Below are 25,184 nucleotides of genomic sequence, written 5' to 3'. Positions count from 1 at the left end.
TCAATGGCGCAGAAGGGATTGCATATCGATACTGATGCGCATGATTGGCGAAAAGGAAAATATTAAAATCAACAATATCCACAATATAGACAATATGGTATTATACCAAAGAATGTAGTATTTACCTTTTTTCTCAGTGACAAAGCTTATATATTTTTTTTGTAGTTATTACAAAAATTAAGCGAATTAGAGTAATTTCGCTGAAATTTTAATGAAGTTACTTGAATATTACACTACATCACTAGTAGGCACGTATACATGTCATTGGCGCGAGAGAACATGCTTTTTTAGCCATTAATTAAGTTATTTTTTGTCATCAAATATTTGAATAACTACTTGGCAATTTTGTTTACTGTGTACAATTATGTAATAACTGGGGATTCAGTTCATAAACTGTATAAATAAAACACGTAAAAGTAAAGGTTTAATATGTTTATTTTGTATTTATCTATGATCTGTTTCTTGGCATGTATAGGTGTCGTTGGCGCACAGGGCTCGATTGCGCATGACATCTATAGATGTCATTGGCGTTCAAAAGGTTAAATGAAGGATTGGTCAGATTGAAACAACAAAGTATTTTTTATTCATTTATTAATAAACTAACTTTACAAATTTAATAATAGCAGAACAATAATATTCCTTATTTTCTTTCATTCATAATAATATGATAATAATTCACCATGACTCATCGTACTTTATGAATATAATTATATGATTTAAAAATAATGGAGAACGACAGAAAAAGCAACTTACAGGAAAGTATATGCACAATAAAAATGATGACGCAATTTCATAGATTGCCAGCAACAAAAATTTACAGGCGCTCACTTGTCTAAAAACCGACGCGCATCTAACAACACGTACTAGAAAAAATATTACAAATAACATAAAGTTAAATTTTATTGTATCGATTCTTTTATTTATTTCACTATTTCTGCGATTCTATTTACAAGTTATATAATGTTTACATACCAAAACTATACGCTATCTCATGTGTGGTGTATCCCCTAACCTATATTTATAAGTGTTTAAACTATTTGTATTCCTCTTTCATTATAGATATATAAATGTATAATAAAGATATTTATCGGCATAAATTACTATCAATTAGTCGAAAATAAAAACAAAAACAATACAACTAAAAGGATAACTATACACCCAATATACAGCTAGTTTGAGAGTCCATTCACTATCATTATATGGTACAAGCTTGCAGGTCATAACTCTTATATAATACAAGGCTTCGAAATTCCTACAGGAGTCCGCGTGTGGAACTATCGCTGGAAACAACGGCCGGTATATACAACAACTCCCGACAAAATAATCCATAAAAAAACAATTACTTAACGCGTAACATATATTAATTTCCCCATCTGTACATAAAGATTTACAAGTGATATTACATCGGTCGGAACCGAAAATTTTCAACTAATAATTTATAAAAGTCGACGAAACATATTCAAAACTGTAACACAAAGGCATGTGCACATTATCGCTCTGCTCTCCACCCCCACAACTAAACGCACACAACTATTAAATACTAACACATTTTGGTTCACGTTCCTTCTAGCAATCGACTGTTTCGGAGTGGACAATTTAAAAAATATAGTAAATATTATGTAGTTTTCAATACAACAACAGCGACGTATTATTTCTATAAACATTTCATAGCGTCCACCGCGAAGCGTCCGATCGCCCGAACGGAACGTAAGCCAAAACAAAAATACATATTATATAGACAATGCAGTAGACACAGCTCTAACCACGGCACATGTTTTAGGGCACAATTTTATCAGGCAATTCATTATATTTAACTATAAAATATTCTCAAATATATTATACTACGTACGCACTAACACATTTTTGTATTGTAGCACTATCACTGTTCGACCTAAAATATTGACAACATGTCAAATTATACGGGACACAATGGCGGGAAAAGGGAATTAATAAAAGAGAATGACTCGAGTAAGAATTTAAAACACTGTAAAGGGTTAAAAACTTTATAGCTATAGAAATAAATCGATTCACATCCACTTATTATTGCTTTGGATTGTATCATCTCAGACTTAGGAACCGCAAAATAAAATTTCATACATAATATATTAAATAATATGAATTTCATCAAACGCAATGTAAAAAAAGAGTTAAATTGTTAATAAAAAATGACTACACGAATTCTTCCAAAACGGTTAAAAAAATGTTAATCTGCAATAATAAATACTATTACTACTTAAACTAACTTTTCCAAAATTCAATTCACTATGTACAGTGCAAATAAAGTGCCTAAAACAAAAATTGCAGTCAATTACAGTCACTGGTTTTGAATTCAATAATAATATAAAGAATAAACATCAAGAACTGAAATGAGAAATTGATATAATGCGTGCGAATGAAGATACGATAGAGACGAACACGTCATTTCTGGCCGTCTCTCTCTAAACCTTTAAGAAACAAATGATTTAGAGCGAGACGGCAAGAGATGTCCGAGTTCTCTCAGCCCCATCCCCATTCACAACAAATAAACAATAACGGATCAAAGTAAGTTTTGTTTAGAATACTGGAAGCCCAAACAGACAACTGTTGAAACACTCAGTCACGATTATCATCGTTTCACTAAGAAATTATTTAAGTATTATGTCACATTTAAATTACAATTATTGGTCGTGAATTCTTAATCATAAAAACACTAACATTACATCATAATAGCGGCGTCCGTTTTGCGCGGGAAACCGCCATCTCGTCAATAACTTTTTAAATTCAAGAATAAAAAAATGCAAAGATCACACTGTCAGACCGTTTCCCGCTAAAACGTATTAAAACTACATCGCGGTTCGCTTTACCGATCACGAAGTTACGAGTCGTGCAAAAACGTATGAAAATATCTTTTTAAAACTTTATGAATTTACTCTTTATATCTCTCGGGTATTTATTCTATTATAACAATGTGCCTACAAGTAAGAGTGCTTTTTGTACAATATCGATACATTCTATTACTAAACTAAGGCTCTCGCGTTTGGCTCGCTCTCATACGAGCTCCGCCGGTAAATACTCGTACAGACACTCTTAAAATACTCCATACAAGAAATTAACTTATAATTAAAAAAAAACTGAGTGCTTTATAGTGAATGGTAACATCGTTTGTTCACTAATTAAAAAAGTAATCAACGCCGCACGCCGTTTCATCGAAAGCTCATGTGGCATCGTAAACATGAACACTAAGTCGAACACTCGCATTTCCACCACCGCGTATCACATATCCGAAATAAATTAGAAGCGTCCCACGCGTATTGCACTATCAAATTTTCATTTAGAAACTGTTGAGATTCATAAAATGGAAAATTCACATGTATATTTCGGCCGAGCGGGGCCGGGCGGAGGTTTTGTGTTCCAAGCAGGGCGCTGGGCGAGCGCGTCTACACTGTAGTCCGGGGCACTCGCGAGGCGTTCGCGGTCGATCACAGTACGTATAGTTGTGTGTCAGTCGAGCGGGTAGAAGAGCGGCAGGGGCAGGGGCAGGGCGAGGGGCAGCGGCAGGGGCAGCGGCAGGGGCAGCGCGTGGGCACGCGCGCGTCGCCGCCGTCACTTGCCGTCGCGGGACGCGCGCCGCCGCCGCACCGCGCCCGGGTTCGCCGCGGTGCCTTCGCCCACTGGAAAATGCAAATAAAATGTCAGATAACACTTACTATACATAATAAATAGAAATTAAGAAAGAAAGGAAGACTACTCGAAAATATAATACGAGCTTTAAAATACAATCAATTTTACTTATTTAACTATGTAATAATTAATATAACATGTAAATAATCTCCATAGTTCAGTTCAGAATTTCTAGCCAAGAAAGAAATTCTAGATGCATTAAAAAGAAGTATTGATTTTTGGCTAGCAATTAATTTCAAACGCACATGCAATATATAATCATAGTATTAAATTTAATCGGTTCTCTTGTTTTTATTGTTTCTGCAATAATTGAATAGTTAAAGTTTTACAATAAATGATAACAAAATACCCACCAGCACTCCTCGTTTTCCGTCTCACGGTGGTGGTGTTGGGCGGCGCGGGGGCTGCGGGTGCTGCGGGCGCGGGGGGCGCAGGCCCGTGCCGCACGGAGCGCCGCGTGCCCACGCCCTCCGCGCCCTTCGCCACCTTCACACCCGGCTTCACCGTCTTGACTCCTTTCCCCCGCACTTTGCAAATCAGCGGCTCGTCGCTGTCACTATCCGAGTCCTTTTTAACTTTCCCACCGATCACCACCGGGTTCGCGGGCTTCGGGTCGACGCGTCGCGGCTTCTTCTTCGGCCGGCCGGGCGAGAGACCCTCCTCTATGCTGATAGTGGACGCGCACGAGCTTTCGGACTCACGTCGTTTCCGCTTCGCCCCGGGTATCGGTTTAGGTGCATTTGGCGCGTTGGCCATTCTTGGACTCGTTTTGTCCACTGAACTGCTTCTGAGACAGTTTCTCTGCTGCAAAGCGGGCGAATCTGACCGCTCGAGCTTGTTGATCCCGGGGCTCAGCCGCGGCGTCTTTGGCCCGTCGGCCGGACTGTTCATTTTACTACTCGATCTCGTTCGAACACTACTCCGCGCTACTCTCTCTAAGGCAGATGGAGACGGCGATTCCGGTCGCTTCCCCGTGTAGTCCGGCGTAGGTATCTCTATTAGCAATTGCTCTAATAAGCTCTTATCGGGAAAGTCCGCCTTCAGCGGTAACCTCTCTATTTTCTGCTCCGGCTTCTCCTTACACTCTGTTTCTGAATTTTTAGTTTCACCATTTTCAGAAATTGTTGACTTTTCTTCCTTACTTTCTGACGAATCCGACGCAGATACTTTTTCTGGATTTGAATACGTGTATAAAGGTGGTGATATTCTGCTGGGCAAATGATCGAAATCTTCTACGCCCTTTTCTTTTTTAGGTGAAACGTTTGTCTCTTGTTTGCACGTTTCATTGTTTTGAGCAATATTACATTCGAGTTTAACTTCATCCTCTTTTTTAAGTTCTTTCGTCGGGTCTCCCCTATCGTCCCCTCGTTCTATACTTTGGTTAGGCGGTTTCTCGTCATCCCTGAGTATAGGTGTGGGTTCTCTTTTCACTTCTTTGGTCTGATTCGTTTCATCGGGCGGTCTTCTGGGTGCATCGTCACCGTTTATGTGGTCTCCGTGCATTTTCGCCAACTCTGCTTCAATATCCCCCATATCGTCGATATCTGGTGGTCCAGGATCGTAGTGAGGTTGACCCGTCGCTAACGATAACCTTTCTAAAAGTTCATCAGAAGCGGGGGCCGGGTCTATGACGCCTATTATCCTCTGTACGGACGTCGGACTCGTCGATCTGGGCATGTCTAATCGTTCTTTTCTTTGCGGACCGGGCGGCGACTGACTGGCTTGGTTGGGCGACTTTTCTGATAGCGCGTCCATAGATTCTATTCCGGAATCTTCGCCTTGTGCTTGCGAGTTGGGCGACCTATTGCTGAACTTCTCTGCTTCGGGTCTCGCAGTTCGTTCAGCGACGAGTTTGCAGTAGGATTTGTCCTTGGGCCTCTCTTTCCTTCTCGGGGAAACGGCTCCGGATCGCTGACTAGAGGCAGGCGGAGATGAGTCCACTCGGCTCGCGCCTATCGTGCCTACGTTTGTCGATCCAGGAGGATCTGGAACGCAAACAAAGGTACTCCTGTAAATATTTGTATAATCAGCTGATTGGAGGATTTATCCTCCTGTAGATTATTCTACTTGAGTGTGTAAGTTTTAATTTAGATATGAATTAATTTGACATAAAAAAGTCAACGGATGAGATTGAAACATTATCCTTTTATATTTAAAGCAAAATTTTAAATTAAAAAAAGACTTAATGTGCATTAAGAATTAAGATACTTCAAATGATATATTTGCAAAATCAAATGGGATTAGAATGGATACATAAACAATGATTTAAAGCAATAAATAAGTAAATCATTATGCTTTCTTATTTAGGGAATAAAAATAAATCAGAATTCTACCATGACTAGGTAATTTAGTGATGTTTATGTTCTATATCATAAGAAAATGGGCATTTGTTTGATATTTCAAGTTATTTTATACATTCTAATGATTTATGAAAAATGGAATTATGAGAATATAAATGAATAATAGGTTTTTATATGGAATAAAAATGGAATGCCCAATATTTTATTATTATACAATGAATTTATTAATACTTATTGTACTATCTACATATAAAAGTAACTCAAAAGTCAGGTAAATAGAAAGAAAACGCGAGAGTAACGATTTCATGTTTAATAAAATTTTATTTAATGATTTTCTCAAAAATTTCGTTACTTTACAAGTTTCAAAATGTTTCGGAAAAATTTAGCTAAGCTTAAATATATTTAGATTTTCATGCAAAATAATTTTTGTGTGAAAATATTTATCAATAGTGTCAATTCATTTCATTCTGTTTATATATATTTCTATACATTTTAATTTATAATAATTTGTCTAAATTTATTTATATAGGAAATATATTGAATTTACGAATATTATTAAGTCACATGTACAGAAGCAATAATTTTGTAAACATTTTGATTTTTTTAATGTTGAAGTTGTAATAAATTTTGATAGTATTTGGACCAATAAAAAAAAAAAGTAACATTTTTTAAAGCTGAACAGTAATAAGGATTAAGGATAGTTTAGTAATTTTAGTTTGGATTTAAATATTTTTCTATAGTTTTATGATGAGATATTTGTTACTCTTTCATTTTATTGGTACACACACTAACTAAACAATATAACAATATAAATATATTAGAATTCTGCATGCACTGTAGGTTAACACAGTGTTATGCTACAAGTATGTACAGAATTCAATTTTAAGCAGATTGTTCTGTATATGCTGAAAGAGGCAATCATATATCCAATAATACAAAAAAGAAAATATTTGAAAAAAAATAAGAAAAATAGTTATCATACACAAATGTGTAAGTAAATAAATGAATTTAGATATCATAGTTGATAAAATAAGAAAATATTAAATAGGTACTATTAAATATTCAATTGCCAATCACGTAAATAATTTTACACATTTCAACAATAATTTATTTAAAATAATTATTATTTACATAATGCCCATTTTCTTAACAATATACAGTAAAAACTCATTTGCTATCTATCTATCTATATACTAATTTGTACCGTAAAAACGTTCACGTATAAAATACACAAGACTTACCTGGACAGGAACTATGGGCCGTTTTCCTCTTCTTCTCAGAGGAGAGTAACCCATTGGGTGAGGTAATTGCACTATCGGTGAGTGTCCGTTTCAACTTGTTGGTCTCGTCGTGTTCGAACTTGCTCTCGGCGTCGTCCGCACTGAGCGTCCGTTCCAAGGCTTTATGACACTTGAGCAACCTACTGTCCAGTTCACTAGCACCTTCGTTCTCACATTCAGCGTTCACGTTCACCGATTGCACTTCACTGGTTTTTATATCACATTTCGCACCGTCCTTATCCACCTTCGCTGGTAACTTCTTTTTCGCGTCGTGATTGTTCGTCTCTCTGTAGCCCTCGTTCTGCGCATATTTCCCCTCCTTCTCTAACAGGTCATTCCGCCACTCTTTGTCCCTCTCTTTCTCCGCTACTTTCCCGCTCTCGCTGAGAAGCTTCGATTTCTTCTTCAGCTTCATATCTAAGCTCTGTATTTTGTTATTGAGTTTATAGTCGTGCGACTTTGTTACTAAATGCGCGTTTTTCGATATCGCCTTCATTCTGTACACGGCGCTCGTGTCTCCGCTCACATCCGCCTTTATAGTCTCTCCTTCCCCATAGTGATTATTTAACTTTATGTTCTTGAGGTTTAAATACTCATCAGTCTTTGAGTTTTCAGTACTATCACTCGATTTCGTCGCGAGAGACTCTTCGGAATCCCTCCGATGCGATTTTTCATCTGAGTCGAGGGATTTCCGAATTTTATTCTTTTTCGTGTGTAAATCACCAGGCGTGAATTTTTTCTTTTCTTTTTTCGAGTTCTTTATGACGGCGGAATGCGGACCTCTAAGGCTAATGTGAAGCGGTGGCACTCTGAGCTCGCCGTCTGTCGGTTTCTCACCCTTGGCTTGTTGGTTGATGAAACTGACATCGGCTTTGTACATCGGTTGTACGACAGGCTCATTCTTATCGAGTTTTAGCCTTAATTTAATTGATTCCTTTTCACCTGAAGGGGATTTGGGCGCCTCCACTACAGGCGCCGAAGGCTTGGCGGCATGCGGCCGCGGTAAGGCAACTTTGGCAGGTTTTCCATCGCGTACAATCTTGTCTTTCAGAACGGCGGGTTTCTCCTTCGCCCCGCCCGTTCTCGGCTTCCCGCCCTTCTGCGCTACCAGCTTATCATCCTTCATCTCCTTCTTAATAACTTTGTTTTTCGATTTCACATCCTCTTCCTTTTTACTTTCATCCTCGGCTACTTTAGCCACGCCAAAAAGTTCGGGCGTTTCATTCTCTTTAACTTTACACTGCGCCACGGTAACTTCTTCCGGCTTCTTCTCTTGTTCCTTCGGTGGAGAGGGCACGTCGTCCCTCATGAGCGTTTTGATGAGGTATCTTTTGCTCTGTTCCTCTATCTCTTGCGCGGTTGCTTGCGAGCCAACTGTTGCAGTGGAAACTGAAGCGGTCGCTCGAACCGGCAAACGTAACGGGGGCGGCATCGACGTCGAGTGATTCGTACTCCTATCGACCCGCTCCATGCTCATACTACACGACGACACCGTCGTGTTGGGCGGCGACTTGAACGGCGGATTCTGCGTCACCGTATGATTAGGGCTATTATGGAACTTAGTTTGCGGAGGCACAGGCGGTGGAGGCATGAAGTTATCGTTGAACGTCTCTGCGGACTTGGAAGGCACATCGCCGGGCTGATTGGAGGTGATATCCAAGCAGGGCCCGTTAACGGGAGGGTTGTACTGGACGCCGGTGATCTCTTGGAGCAGGGCGTCGGGGTTGGAGTCGGCCGAGTTGGGGAGGTCCTGCTCGTAGAGGAGGTCGAGCTTGTTGGAGTCGAGGTCGGAGATGTCGTCGAGGTTGAGGTCTGCCCCGAGGGTGGGCAGCAGCTGGTCGAGGTCGCAGTTGTCGGGTAGGTCGGGCAGCGAGAGGCCGAGCGTGTCCCGGTAGGGCTCGTTCCAGTCAGCCGTGGAAGCCGCCCGCGAGGCTGCTCGCTGTCTCGCGTTGTACTGCTGCTGGTACCGCTGGAATTCCTGCAATTGTAATGGCAACGTTAACAACGCATATATTGTTTACATACCTGATAAGTGTTAATTTGTTCTATTTAAAATATAAAAACATATCTGAATATTATTATAGTACGAACATAAACAGACAGAGAAGATAAAATTGATATTGATGTGATTATTCACGAGGTTGTCACATAGCAGAAAGAGAGAGACACAAAAAAGTATATGCAACTTGCTTGCAAAGCTAACTTTTGTAAAAATTAAAATAAAGAAACTACATTAATCATTTTAGTATCTAATCTAGTTTGGTGTTAATTTACAAGTTTTCAATACAATGAAATAGTTGTACCAAGAGCGCAATAGAAGCATATATTAACAATATAAATCATTATGTTACATAGTTTCTTAATGTTATAATAAACTAACTAATGAATTAACTATCACAATTAATCAAAAGTGGGACACTTGATCTGCCATGTTCTACAAAACAGTAATAGTAACACTCCGTACCTGAAAGCTCGACTGCGTCTTCTGATCCATTGACGTCGGCGGTGGTGGTAATAACGCCTGCAGGTCCTCCTGCGTGACCCTGGGCGGCTGTATCCTCGGCCTCGGCGCCGCTTGCCTGTACGGCGGCGGAGGCGGAGGGAACTCGGGGTACTGGGGGAACCGGGCCCTCGTGACTATCGTCGCGTTTGGCGGCGCCCGGTACTGCGTGGGGGGGTTGGGCCGCGTTACGAAGGCCCGGCGGATAAAGTTCGGCCGCTGTTGACGGGTTTGCGTGGGCAGGGGGGAGGCTGAGGGCGCGGGCGGTCGGATTGTGGGTCGTGCGCCGCGGTACTCGAATGGTGCTCGCCCGACCGCTAGCTCAACCTGGAGATAATAAATTAGTGTGAGTAACTATTTACTACACTTACCTACTACCTACACTACTTATAAATTTATATGTACCGAACATTATTTTTTGATAAGTGTTAATTTAAGTTATCAATCATATAAATGATTAGCAATAAGTTTGGTAGACAATTACAGTCATTCAGCATGTATGTAGCTATGTGTATAACTGAATTTTTTCACTAGTCGAAAAATAGTTAAACATCATATTGTAATTGTAAATAATTAATTGATGCATAACTTACGTCTTAAACATGCAAAAGCCTTTAAAAGGTAAATATTACCTATAGAATAGAATAAGGCATTAAATTTTGAAAAAGATTTAACTACAGATTTTACATTACTTAATTATAGTATTAATTATAATTTATCGCACTTACAAAATAAACTTAAAGAATTACAAAACACAGTGCACATAACATGTTCACCTGTTTCACTACCTGCTTTTGCAAACACAACGCACCTGCGAGTCCTCCAAGCGGTCCAGCTTGGCCGGGTGCGGCGGCTTCGCCCTCGGCTGCGGCGCGGGCGCATCGTTCTGCAGCAGGTTCACCAGCAGCGGCGACGACATGGCCACCGTGGGCGGGGCGGGGGGCGCGGGGGACGGCGGCGCGGGGTACGGGGGCGGCGGGCCGGGGAACGACGACGTGGAGGGGCGCGCGAACTGCGCCGGCTCGGCCGTCGGCGCGCTGGCCGTGCTGGCCCCGCTCGGCACGCTTGCGGGGCGCAGCGGGCTCGCTTGTAAACCTGCGAGTGAATGTCACGTTATTGAATTATACTATACTCTTAAAAAAAATGTGTGCGTGTACTAGTGTACACACGTAAGAAGTGAAACTTATTTATGACGTTATTTTTCCAAAAATATTTTGCAACTTTACTGAAATACGTCGAATCACGCGTGGTAGGGATAAGAAAAAGATGGCGCGTAACGGTAAAATGTCACGCGTAACGAAAAAATGTTACACTTAATATTTTTCCAACCCCAATAAAGTAGATTCAGTTCAACAATAATAATAAGGAATATAATATACCTACTAGATATGTACAATTACACTTTCTTGTATATGTATGTATTTATGCACTTTCTACCTATTTAATGATTTATTTTTCCTATATCTCAAGGTTGCCTGGAAGAAATCGCTTTTAAGCGATAAGGCCGCCAAATTGTACTTTTATTTTAAGTTATTATTTATGTAAATGTTATTTTTGTGGGCATTGTACAATAAAGTGTTTTCTATTCTATTCTATTTCCACCCGTATAGTATCCGTTCAAAAGATTTTTGGTATAAAAACGTTCCTGTGTCAATCCAAGTTACTTAATTTATTATGTGTTTGCCAAATTTTATGAAAATCGGTTCAGCAGTTTTAGCGTGAAGGAGTAACAAACAAACTTTCGCATTTATAATATTAGCTCGTACATTACATATTTTACATTACTTTGAGTATTTTTATAAAAATGATTGATCTGATGTTGTATGTGTTAAAATAATAAAAAGATGTAAAGATAAGATTTTTTATCAATACGATGATGTAACAAGTTAATGAGGTAGTTATCTGTGACATATTGTTACACAATGTTAAGTGATCCTATAAACAACAGTATTCTCAGTTACACAATACACATGCACTATCTACATAATCATTTAATTTTTTTTTAAGTGAAACTTCCTCAGGCACTTTGAGAGTAAAATTTCAAGGTCGCGTCATGGCAATACCCCCATGGAGTACGGCGACGATTTTGTTATCTTTGAATCTTGCCAAAGAAGTTTCACTTCTGACACGTGTGCTCGGCACACACGCTATTTTTTTATGTCATAGCAAGCAAAGGGGCAGGTGTGCCATCTGATATTAAGTGGTCAACACCGCTCAAAAACACTTGTACAATTGGTAGTATTACAGATGTCAGTCACGCTGACTTAATTACAATATAAAAATTTGCAAATAAAGTTTGCTTAGTGTCTTAACCAATTACATACAGGAAACTATAGCCTTCCTCGATGAATGGGCTATCTAACACCGAAAGAATTTTTCAAACCTGATTCCTGAGATTAGCACGTTCAAACAAACAAACAAACTCTTCAGCTTTATAATATAAGTACAGATTAACGCACCTAACGTATTCTCCTTGCGGTGTATAACCCGCGCTTGCGTCATACTGCCGAACGGGAACTCGCATCGGTCCGACGTCGGCGTGGGAATGTTCTGCGGTATCTTGCCGTCCATCGGGCACACGGTGTTCGGCGACTTGAAGTTGTCGCGCGGCGTTGCCGGCTCGCCGCCCGCGTGCGCGGCGTTGCCGCTCGTCGACGCGCCGTCGTCGGCCAGCAGCCGCCCGATGCCGCCGAGGTTGGCCAGCAGTTCAGTGTTGGATTGCGATCGTGATGTGCCCGCATCTATGACAGGATTAAGTCATAATTTATAAATTTCTAAAGAAATCTCTCTGGAAAATGTTTTAATTTCTACCAGCATTTTTAGACCATTACTTTTGTTTTTAATATAAAGGTAGCCTATGTCTATCTACAATATTATGGAATAAATGTCACTATGCTATAATTCATCAGAAATGGATTTTACACTAAAATTATGAATTCAGCGTTTATTTTTATGTCTAATTTAATGTATAAGCCGTCTTCTAAAAATTGGTTCCATATATGCAATTAATATTATTAATATTAAAGGTAAATGCATCAAGTCCTTAAAATTGTCTGTCCTTCAACGTTAGGAACATGTTTTTATTACACATTTCATAAAAAGAGGAGCATGTGCCCAAAAAAGTGTGGCGCATGAATTGAAGATGATCGATGTTATTTATACAGATAAGTTACGTAATATATTAACTACTAGTGGTCCGCCCCGGCTTCGCCCGTGGTACATATTTCGCAATAAAAGGTAGCCTATGTCCTTTCTCGGGTATCAAAATATCTCCATACCAAATTTCATGCAAATTGGTTCAATAGTTTAGGCGTGATTGAGTAACAGACAGACAGACAGACAGAGTTACTTTCACATTTATAATATTAGTATGGATTATAATTGAATTTATAAATATAATATTTAAACACGAACCAATAATATAATAAAAAACAACAAAATTTACAGCCTTGTCATCCGTATACATATTCAAAATTTAAATAATAAAAGCACTCTAGGACTTTCAAAATTAGAATATCGAATTCAATGCAGTGCAAGATTTAGTGCTGAATGCATAAATAATTTAAACTGATTAGTAATCCATAAAATGAATATTAACTATAGACCAAGAAAAGGAATTTCCGCAAGCTGGGCAAGCTGAAAATATACGTTTTAAAATAAACTAAGTTCTAACCAATGCTACTTTACGTAACTTTTTATTTGGTCCTTCGAGTCGGATCATAAATTAAATAAAAACAGCTGTGTAAAATTAATTTACAACCTAATAACATCTTTAATGTAATTTTGTGAATTATTTATTTTTTCACACGAAATGCTTCTTCTTTGATAATATATCGATGAAAGTAGGCACGGAGACATATTTTAACCCCCAAACACAAGAAAACATACACAAATAGACACATATATTTAAACATGTATTGTATTGTACATAAATACACACTATATCTTTACATACAGGGTGCCTTGTTATAGGTGTAATTTATAAATTTAACGGGGTGAAAGTATAGCTCATTTTCAAGAAAGAAAGTACATAGTACCTAGTCGAAACATACTAGTTTCTAAAATACTTGACGTTTTTAACTTTTTTTGAAAATTTACCTCTTAGGGAAAACGATAAAAAGTAATACAAATGTTTTACACTGTAATACTTGACGTTTTTAACTTTTTTTTTTTTGGAAAATTTACCTAATTCTTAGGGAAAACGATAAAAATTAATAAAAATGTTTCACGCTTACCATCCGCCTCCGTGTTGATCCTCAGCTCGGCGCCGTGCTGCAGCCGCAGCGAGACGGCCGCGTCGCCGTCGAGCTGCACCGACAGAATGCCGAGCGCGCGCAGCTGCGGCGCGCCGGCCGCGGCAAGCGCGCGCAGCCGGGCCGCCGCCGCGCGCGGCACCGACAGCGTCACGCGCACCGAGTTCCACGGCTCCACCTGTACAATGCGTCACTTAAGGTACAAGTCCGAGACGGGCCGCAGACCGCAAACTGCAACAGCAAACTGCAAGCGACACCACTTGTTTCTATGAACATCTATGAATTGCTGCGTGTCGCGTCTGCAGGCAGCAGTGTCGCCGCGCTTAGAATCAATTTCATAGATGTTCATAGAAACAAGTGGTGTCGCTTGCAGTTTGTTGTTGCAGTTTGCGGTCTGCGGCCCGTCTCGGACTTGTACCTTTATACAACAACCGCGTTATACACTACAGCAGTCTTAGCCCATTGAGCCCCAAGCGGCCCGATCGGTCCCAGACACAATAGATTTTCTATTGTGTCTGTGGTTCTGGGGCCTTAGTTATTAAAACACAAGAAGTTCGAGTGTCGGAAGAGGAAGAGTTTAATACACTGAAAATATTCCTGCTTTATGACGTCACGTGGTACGTCACTGAGTTCTACGGCTCCTCGTGTAACGCGTTACGAATACATTTTATTTTATGACAACCCACTTAAATAGTACTGTCTTTGACAAATAACCTGATCACTCTGAAATAAGCCATAATATGTATATACTATAACTTAGCAACTTACAGAGTAGACGAGAGTTCCCATAAGCCATTTTCGAGTATGTCACATGAACACCGCATAATTACATAGATCAAGCTAAATCACATGACCACTCTGAAGTCATACACGTGTAGTCCGCATAGGTAGGAATAGATCTCGATAAAGAGACGAAAGTGCATTTTAAATATGCCAGAGGGAAAGAAGGATTAATGAAGAATGCAACTTCAGAACTAAAAAACCGATTTGAACTTTATGCCACACGTTTAAGGCATAATAATAACTACAGCGTCTAGACTCTACAGGATTACAACCTTCGTCAGTAATTAAATTATGTACTTAATTAATTCGTGAATTATGAGGAATGTAATATGATCCTCCTAGAATAACCGAACACACATTGTACTAAAAATGTTTAACCAAAAACAAAGATAGATTCTATAACATTGAACTTGAACATAATGTTTATTATTATAAATTTACACCAGACTATACTTACACATACATATCTATTAAAGTCCAAGACATAAAGATGAACAAGTCAATAACTGCGTTAAAAACAACCGACTTCAAACTTGCACTTGCAACATTTACAAATACCTGGACAAAAATGCTCATAAAATAAAAACTACTGGTCCTATCTGAATAAAAATTTTATGGGACCAATTCGACACCATCCCGCATCGAACAAAAAAAGAATCACTTAAATCGGTTCAGAAACCTCGGAGTAATCGGTGTACATACATAAAAAAAAAACATACCGGCCGAATTGATAACCTCCTCCTTTTTTTGAAGTCGGTTAAAAACTATCATACTATTTATTAGATCAGTAACATAATTTTTACCCCAAATCCGAGTAGTAAAATTACTATGGTAATAAAAACTTTTGTCGCATTGCAACACTACTAACACAAGATACTATGATAACTATGAGTCTGATCAATCTTTTTCTTTCAACAAATTATAGTAATCATGCAAACTTATCAAGATAATCTTAACAATTCTCAAATCATCGCCACGTCATCATAGACTGTCCATGACCATGTTCAATGCCAGATGTATTGCTATTAATTAATTTATTTTAATAGCTCCATTTAATTTCGATAGTTTAATATAAATAGTAAATATTTTACGCGGCTAATTTATATGATAATCGCAAACTTCCTGTACCAAAAATTTTCTAAAAAAAAAGAATCCGACAACTTCATATATTATATTTTAGGGTAAATGAATTTTTTGATAATGAAATGAAGGGAAGTTTTTGTTGAGTTGAATGAGACACAAAAATTAAACCCTTTCATTATTTCATGAACTAAAATATTACTGTAAAAACTATTACTTTTAAGTTTTACTACAACCAATTAAACTTTAACCATTTTTTTATACTGCCATTTTTTTACCAGACAAAAAAAATTAGTAATATTGAAATATTTAATGACAATTTTTCCCTAGCACTAAGATCTCATATTGAACAACAAACTTAAGTATCTGTCATATTATCACCATGCTAATTGGCTAACAGTTATCTGATAGATACTTTTGCATATTCCATTAGTTTAATACTTTTTTTTTTTTTTTTTTTTTTTATACATAGATAGGCGGACGCTTGACCCCAGTCCCACCTGATGGAAAGTGGTGACGAGATCTAAGGTGGTAAGTCACGCCCGCCTAGAAAGTGCCTGTTAATTCGTCTCTTGAAAATTCCCATGTTATACTTCTCTGGAAAGACGGACGCCGGCAGAGAATTCCACTCTTTGGCAGCTCGCATTAAGAAGGAGGACGCAAAGCGTGCTGTGCGTGCAGTCGGCATTTCTACCAGATAAGGGTGGTATCCCGCCGTGCGCCTGGACGTTCTTTGGAAAAAAGGGGAAGCCGGGATAAGGCCATGTAATTCAGTTGCACATTCCCCGAAATGAAGTCGATAAAAAACTGAGAGACTGGCGATTTTGCGGCGATGACCAAGGCTCAGAAGCCGGTTTTCGAATAGCCGGTCGTTTCCAATAATTCGCTTGGCGCGACGTTCCATAGCTTCCAGAACATCGAGGTGACATTTGGCGGTACCTGCCCAGAGGTGGCAGCAGTATTCCACACAAGATCGAACTTGAGCTTGATAAAGAGTTAAAAGCTGTTCAGATGTGAAATACTGCCGCACCTTAGCTAGTATGCCAAGTTTTTTGGCTGCGAGTTGAGCTTTGGACGTAATAAACTGGCCAAAGTTGAGGGTTGGCGATAGTGAAACTCCAAGCATTTCTAAGTTATCGGCTAGTTCTATCGACACACCGCGGAAAGAGGGAGTTAAGGTGAGGGGACTCCTTTTGGCAGAAAAAAGACACGCCTGTGTTTTGGCAGCATTAAACTTCACTAAGTTGGCATCTCCCCATTGAGATACTTTTTGTAGAGTCTGGTTTATTCGCTGCACCATGGCCTCTCTCTCGTTCTGGATGGTAACATTTGTTGCACGAGCATTTGACAAGTATCTCTCCACAACCGTACAATCGTCTGCATACCCAAAGATGTTTGATTGGAGAAGGTCATTTATATGTATCAGAAAGAGGGTTGCGGAGAGAACAGACCCCTGAGGTACGCCGGCATTGATTGCCAATTGATTAGACGAGCAGCCGTCGATGACTACCCGAATAGATCGTTCCCTCAAGAAGTCGGCTATCCAAGCTGTGAGGACTGGAGGTAAGCCGTAGGAAGGGAGCTTGCTTAGAAGGGATTCGTGCCAAACCTTGTCGAAGGCTTTCGAGATATCCAATGATACAGCTAATGCTTCACCATGGTTCTCAATGGCTTCTCCCCATAGGTGCGTGGCGTGTACTAGAAGGTCGCCAGTTGATCTTTTAGGGCGAAAACCGTATTGCCGATCGTTCAGTAGATCGTTGGCCTCTAGGTACGCGAGAAGTCGATAGTTCAATGCACGTTCCATAATCTTACATAGTAAAGACGTGATTGAAATCGGACGGTAATTGCACGGATCAGCACGACATCCCTTCTTATGCACTGGCTGCACGTTGGCAAGCTTCCAAGCCTTAGGCACAATTCCAGACGAAAGGGAAAGGCGAAATAGGCGCGTCAGAATAGGAGACAACTCGGGTGCACAGGTCTTCAAAACCACTGCAGGAATCCCGTCGGGCCCACTGGCTTTATTCACATCAAGATTTTGCATAATTTTTAGTACTTCTTTGTTGGTAATACGAATTTTTGACATGTATGAGCCACGGTGGGGAATTATCGGTGGACTTAAATTGGTATCGTCGAGATGTGAATTATTAGCAAACAGTGAGGCCAGAACATCGGCTTTCTCTTTTGCTGTGTGAGCCAGGTTACCGTCGGGTTTCAAGAGTGGTGGAAGTGAAGACTGAGAGAAGTTAGACTCAATAGCTTTTGCTAGAGACCAAAAAGCTTTGCTACCGGGTGGATATTTTGCAAGCTTTTCACCTGTCCGTCGGATATGATCATATCGAGCTTTTTTCAAAACTTTTTTACATGACTTGGCCGCTCTATTGAAGGATCTCTTTTTTGCACCAACATCGGGTAATTTGCGAGTGCGAGCATCGACCCATGCTTTGAAGGCGTTCTGTTTAACATGATCAGCTTGCCTACATTCCTTGTTAAACCATGGTCTAGCTTTGTCAACCGCGAGAACGTCAGAGAATGGAATGTAATATTCCATTCCCTGACGGATAACGTCGGTAACATCATCTGCAACTTTCGATGGGTCGGTGGAAGAGAAACATACTTGCCGCCAAGGATATGATGCAAAAAAGTGACGCATCTCGTCCCAATCGGCTGACTTGTATCTCCATATTCTTTTTCTTCCTCTTATAGTGATGTCTGGAGGAGAATATGTCGACACTGACTTAACCAGACAGTGGTCGGATGATCCCAGTGGAGCGGAAACCGTAACCACATATCGGTCTGGTTCAGTTGTCATAAAAAGGTCAAGACAATTAGCTGTGTGGTCTTCAATATCCGGGACCCGAGTAGCTTCATTCACCAGCTGGTAAAGGTTGAAAGATGTGGCGAAGTTAAACGTCTCTTTTCCAGCATGGTCAGTCTTCTGGAATGGGTATAACCAGTCTGCATGACACGCATTAAAATCTCCCAAGAAGACAAGTTGGGCTGTAGGATATAGTTCCTGTGTGCGGTCTGCTGCTTTTTCACTTTACAAACAATTTTTCAATAAATACATAACAATTGAGTATTTGAATAAAAAAAAATTATTGATTTTTTTTATGTATTTTAAAACCTTATTATTAATAATATTGATATTTAATGCAAAAAACACCAAAAAAAATTATTTTCAAATAAATAAAAGCAATTAAAAATTGATGAAATTTAAATTAAAATCACGTGACTATAAACGCGCCACGACTGGTCACCATAGATGTGACGTCAAAATGTTTTAGTTGTATACGTTTTTCTATCAACTGCAATGTGTGAAAACTAACATTATGACGTCACACGCGTCCGGGTGACGCTTCGGGAGTTGTCGGTGTGTTTTCGGTACTGGATTCAAAGACTAATTTTTATTTTGAAATAACTTTTGAATTATTGCAAAAAAAAATTAAAAAAAATAGTTTTGTTATAAACTAATATATAATCTTTCCATTTAGCACAAAAAAATTTTTTATTCAAATACTCAATTATGATTTCTTTTTTAAATATATTTTGTCTAAATAATAGATATACTGGAAAAGAGATTAAATTTTCCTTTATTGTATTACAATTTCGGTCAATGCTCTATCCTCCTATATTGTAAAACTAGCTTCCGCCCGCGACTCCGTCCACGCGGATGTCCGTCTTCACGTGGATGGTTTTTTTCTTCATTTTGAGTAACACTGACAATGACATCTTATAAAAAAAATGTGTTCGCGGTTCTACAGAACAACTTCTAAATATTACTGAAAATGTTAAACAGTACTCTACTATTCATTCATTCTTCTCCATAGATACTGCTTTCGAATCGGTGGTAAATGTATGACTATCCAAAAGTGCTTCTAGAAGAAGTTTAATTGATTAAATAAATGTTTTGAGTTGAGAATGTTTTAATTTCAGACTACCAACGTTGCGATAGCGAATCTATGCGGTGACAAAATATAGTCTAGTTTGTAATTTCATTTAAATTGATAAAAAAAATTATCCATAACCACATGTTTTGAATAAAACCGAAATAGCCTTCAAATAATCAGAACTGTCAAATAGAAAAAGAACCATCAAAATTGGTTCAAAGACTAAGATTTTTTTACTCAAAAAAAAAAATACATTCATTTTTTTTTAAGCTATTGCATAGTTTCTATCGCGGGCCTTGAGCGCGGGGACCGAATCCAGAAATTCCGTAACGAAAAAACCTCACGCTCCCCACTCCGTCGGGCACGGAGGTGTGGCTTGAAGGCATGCTATGCAATAGCTTTACCGCTGCAGTCCCCGAGTGCCACACGTCTTTTTATTATTTCGATTGAAAGATCTATCTACTACTACTACAGCGTACACTAACCTTGTTAACTTTAAGCGTGTGCGGGTGTGGCTCCGCGAGCAGCACGCGCAGCTCGCGTAGCAGCCGGCGCAGGCGCGCGGGGAAGCGCGGGTCGCGCAGGTCGCCCTCGCAGGTGACCACCACGCCGCACGCGCCGCCGCCCGCCGCGCCTGGCCCGTCGCTGTCCGCTGCCATGCTGGAACGTGTTGGGGTATATTTAGATAAACGAAAAATAGACCGGAAGGAAGTTAGCGCGGAAAGTTTATTTTTTTTTAATTATTAATATCTCAAAAAATTGCTCCTTAAATGCTCCATCAGAATCTGTAATTGCCCCACTTCTATAATTATTAGTTTATTTAAGTACAGAAAAAAAATAGTTACATGTAGTGTCTTTAAGTCGGGATATTATATATTAATTTATTTTATTTTAACAGAAAAAGAATAAAAAATTTAGTTATTGAAAAAAAACGGTATTTAGTTAATTTTTTGGTATAAATTGATATGATTGATAAAAACATACAAAAGAACATACACTTATTAGAAAAATTGTGTGTTATATTGGTGTGTCATTAGATACTTTAAATTCATAAAAAATATGTAGAACAAAAATAACATATTCCAGATAAAAATTGTGTGTCTTTAAAGGTAAAAGTGTTCATAAAATGTAATAAGATCTCTGTTTTTAAGCCCTATCATTGAACTATTGTCCCCATTCAATGGCAGGTACTTTAATAGAGATACTTGAGATGGAAGTACTTAAATTATGAATAAAAGTTCAAAACATGATAATTAAGATTTTTGGATAACACATATTTTTTTAAAATAATGCTTTAACTCAAAGGGAAAATTCTCTAAAAGACAAATTATCTGCATGATATACTAATAAGTATGTATGCTAAATGATGAACTAGTAATTAACCATTTTAGAAAAAAAAAACCACTCAAATTTAAATTAAATCTAATGCTATTAAAATATGAATGAATGTTAATGCTAAGGTCCAGGTCATTCATCAACATATTCATAATCTTATCAACAGTTTTAATTAAGTTTTAAGTAAATATTTTACTAAAAAATTGCCAGCTTTTACAAATTATGTAACACTAGCTTACCATTTACCACTAGTTTACCGCCCGCGGCTTCGCCCGCTTTATCTAAAACCTAATAAATTATATACTAAAACCTTCCTGTTGAAGCACTATCTATTAAAAAAAAAACCGCATCAAAATCCGCGTCCGTAGTGATAAGAGAAAAAAATAATACAAAATCCCTCTAAAAGAAAGCTATTATGTATATCAAAACAATTAATATAAATTTTTCGGTGATAATGAGATGGTTACAATATTTGAATATTTTGAAGAAAATCAATTTATAATTAAAAAAAATCAATAGTTGAATGATGAAATTATTATTATATAATTACATATATACCTAAATACATATAGAAAAAATCTCACAATTTAACCAAAAAAAATATATATTACCTATTTTAAATCTACTGACTCTATAAAGAATCAAATAAATAAATACATGCAATACTTCACAAAACAGCGATACAACTATTTGGCCAAAAGTTCTTGCACACACAAAATTGTATCACTTTCAATTATTAACAACTCTCTATTGAGTATTTTCATCTCGATCTCAATCAAGGATTTAGATATTTTTTTCCTTAAGTTAAAAATGTAATCATAATCATTTATTTGATGTTTTAGAATTAATATTGAATAAATAACGTTGAACATGACGTCTTGTCCGAGTTACTTGTAATCATTATCTTGAAATTTCTCTTAATGCTTAATTTGCGTATTTTTCCAGCTTAATTATAACACACTCCTTTTCTCTAAGCATTGGTTTAGTATCCTTTCGAGATACACACCAGATTCTTATAGTGTAGTTGAATTCATGATTTTACAAATTAAAATATTTATTAAACATAAATATTGTAAAAATATATGGCAGCTAAAAATCCATACTTAATATTATAAATGTGAAAGTAACTCTGTCTGTCTGTCTGTTACTCAATCACGCCTTAACTACTGAACCATTGCATTTCATTTGCATGAAATTTGGTATAGAGATATTTTGATACCCGAGAAAGGACATAGGATAGGTTTTATCCCGGAAATCCTACGGGAACGGGTTTTCTTTCTTTCCGTGGGCGGAAAGCTAGTATTGAATAAAAATTCTTCCCATTGCAACTGTATTCCATAGTTATAAGAAGCAGTTCAAAACACTGAGCCTTTATTTTCTACATTACTCTGGATATTCTATTATTTAACATAAACGGAATATTTAAATTTATCATTGGTCATAGATATGTAATAAGTTAAATAAAAAAGTTTTTATCTACCTACCTATTTATCATAATTATTGTGAAAAACAGGAGCTTACACAGAAGCGGAAAAGACATACCCATAATCAGATTTTTAATAGACAATACATAGTATTAAGCACTTCTTGAATGGTCCAATTAAAGCATTATAATGTGTAAATACAAAATTATGTAATATTTACTAGTTATTTATTCCCTACTTAATAGATAACAAAATAACCGAGGGTTCATGAAAGAATATGATTAGACACTTGAAAACATAACCAACTTTAGTTACTCAAAATTTAATTTAATTGTACTATAATATTGTGTAAAGCAATCTTTTATTTCATTCAAAGGGCACAATGATAAAGGGTTAAAGTTCATTTTCATGAAAAATCTTCTAATCAAAGCTACTCCGTATTTTAATTGAGAGAGGCCTAACATTGATTGATCTGTATATAAATTTATGAGATATAGGTATTTAATATATTAAATTAATTAGTATTGCTTAAGTATTTTCATTGATTTATTGTTATTTGTTCACATAATAAGTCCCAAATTATATATCTAATTAAATTTTTTTTATTTGAATACATTTTCTGAGGTTATTGATCTACTTTATATAAATATTTATTTATTTCACTATAAAACATAACATTCACTAACAAATTTTCTTGTTATTAATAAATATATCTCTTCCATGGGTTGTTTTTAATTTAATTCATTAGATTCAACTAGTAACAACACACTTTAGATTCTGAATTCTGATATATTCTGAAATCGAAAAATGAACTTGTAAATACCAAGGAAACAATTCTAACCTAAGAACATGGTTCCCATAGATTTTATTGACAAACACTAAAAAACTAATAAGAAATTTGGCATATAAAATCTAGTCACTATGCCATAAACTTATTTGTGACAATTCCATGCAAACAACATTCAGTGTGTAAACTTTTCGTGCGGAAGATTCCCTTTTTTACAGACAAGGTCGGAAAAACACGGCCGCATGTGTTACACAACTTCTATACGTGTTTACGTGTTTTCGTAGTAAAGCAACACACGGTCGGGTGGAACGGGCCGGGCGCCGCTGAAGGCACGTCCGCCACCACCGTCCGCTCGTTGTCACCCTCGCAATGTGTCCATTTTGTTAGCGACACCGTACACTTGTACGATCGACAAAATGTAAATAAACGAAATAAATGCACTCACCTATCATACAATGTCACATTCCGCTTAATACCACTCAATTTCTATTGTCTCGTGTCCCAAATCATCCTGGAAAACCAAGCGCAACATTACATTCCGGCTCGTTCGCAAGGCAATTTAAGTTCTATGGTCACTCAATGTCCACTACTGCCAAAACATATGATACGCCACTTTTGTCCCGCCGTAGATTTGTCTGGGACTCTGTCCGTATTTTAAATTCAACTTTTCACATCGAATCACTAGACTAGAATTACAGGATTCTCTTCAGGAATCAAAACCACAGATTTATGTTCCAGTGACGCAAAGCTCATATATCGTGAAGAGCAGCAGCCATTTTGAAATGTACGGGGAGTACAGTCACGGCATGGAACATTAGTTGATTGTAGCCATTCTGGTTATTTACTACACTTCAAATTCAAGTTGGTAGATAATAAACTTTAAGCAAAATCCATATTCACACTTTAGGTCACAAAACTTCACGCCGTATTCTTATTGAAACTATCCAAAACAACCTAAGCGACATCCGATAATTCTAGCTTACCCCATTTGCATGACACACATAGATTTCGAAAAAAAGCACTCAAAATACATATAAACGTACTTATTACGTATCGCGCCGTATCATTGAGAGTTCTAGCATCACATCAGAATAATAGTTCAATAGAAAAATCAGTAAAAAGATTAATATATATTTTACAAATAGTTAATCGGTACGAACAATAACAACGGACGCCATTTGCAATTTTCAACTTGACATGCGCATTGACTCAAAGTAGACAAACATATGTGTGATACTTTGTAGAAGCGTCGGAGTGAAAACTTTAAATTTATTATTAAGTGTGAAATTTATTATTCAAATTGTTCAGAAATTAAAAATTTCATTATTTTCATTACATTTTCTTTATATATAATTTTTACATCCCCGTTGTAACCAGTTAAATTTTTTATAGACGTCTTTACAATGTTGTCTGTATTCACTTTCATGCTCCAATGAAGGATTTACGTGATTGGTTCATATTATAATCTGAGGGTTTTTGTAACAATTTTCTATAATATCATTGGTCACCATAATAAGACGTGTGACACGAATCACTTCCTGTTGTTATTTATTTTGTTAGAGTAGGTATTATGTAAAACTCATTTTGTTATCATTTACCTAATTAAACGAATAAAAAATTATAGATCTTAAATTGATATGTAAGTGAAGCAGAAAATAGCTACGTAGAATTTCTAAATAATATTGAATTTATAACATTTTGCTCAAATGTTCTAGATGGTCCATTTCTCAATGAATTTTATATATTTTATGTGAAATAAAGAGTTAAGTAAATAAACAATAAGAATCACAAACGATAGGTATAAAATAATTGTTTATTTTTATTCGTATAAATTGCGTTTGTTTTTCTATAATCTACGATGATTTTGATTTCATGTTTATTTCAACTAA

The 25,184-nt window shown here is 37.5% G+C and overlaps 1 protein-coding gene across 3 annotated transcripts; it reads right to left on the bottom strand.

Annotated features, from left to right (window-relative positions):
- Window positions 1–1,989: 1,989 nt before the first annotated feature.
- Window positions 1,990–24,479, bottom strand: LOC123701861 (proteoglycan 4-like). 3 transcript variants are annotated; one of them, XM_045649440.1, is made up of 10 exons: window positions 24,279–24,479; window positions 23,741–23,806; window positions 20,235–20,409; window positions 13,976–14,171; window positions 12,200–12,481; window positions 10,552–10,835; window positions 9,705–10,067; window positions 7,202–9,218; window positions 4,014–5,645; window positions 1,990–3,650 (listed from the first exon to the last, which is right to left on the bottom strand). In XM_045649440.1, the coding sequence occupies exons 3-10, from the start codon at window positions 20,406–20,408 to the stop codon at window positions 3,583–3,585; spliced, it is 5,016 nt and encodes a 1,671-aa protein (XP_045505396.1). In that variant the 5' UTR covers window position 20,409; window positions 23,741–23,806; window positions 24,279–24,479; the 3' UTR covers window positions 1,990–3,582. The 3 variants fall into 3 exon arrangements, with proteins under 3 accessions (XP_045505396.1, XP_045505397.1, XP_045505395.1); XM_045649441.1 differs by having other exon boundaries at window positions 24,339–24,479; XM_045649439.1 differs by having other exon boundaries at window positions 23,741–24,479.
- Window positions 24,480–25,184: the final 705 nt, after the last annotated feature.

This window comes from Colias croceus, chromosome 22 (genome assembly GCF_905220415.1).
Source record: "Colias croceus chromosome 22, ilColCroc2.1".
NCBI lineage: Eukaryota > Metazoa > Arthropoda > Insecta > Lepidoptera > Pieridae > Colias > Colias croceus.
This window is presented reverse-complemented; position numbering and strand designations above follow the sequence as displayed.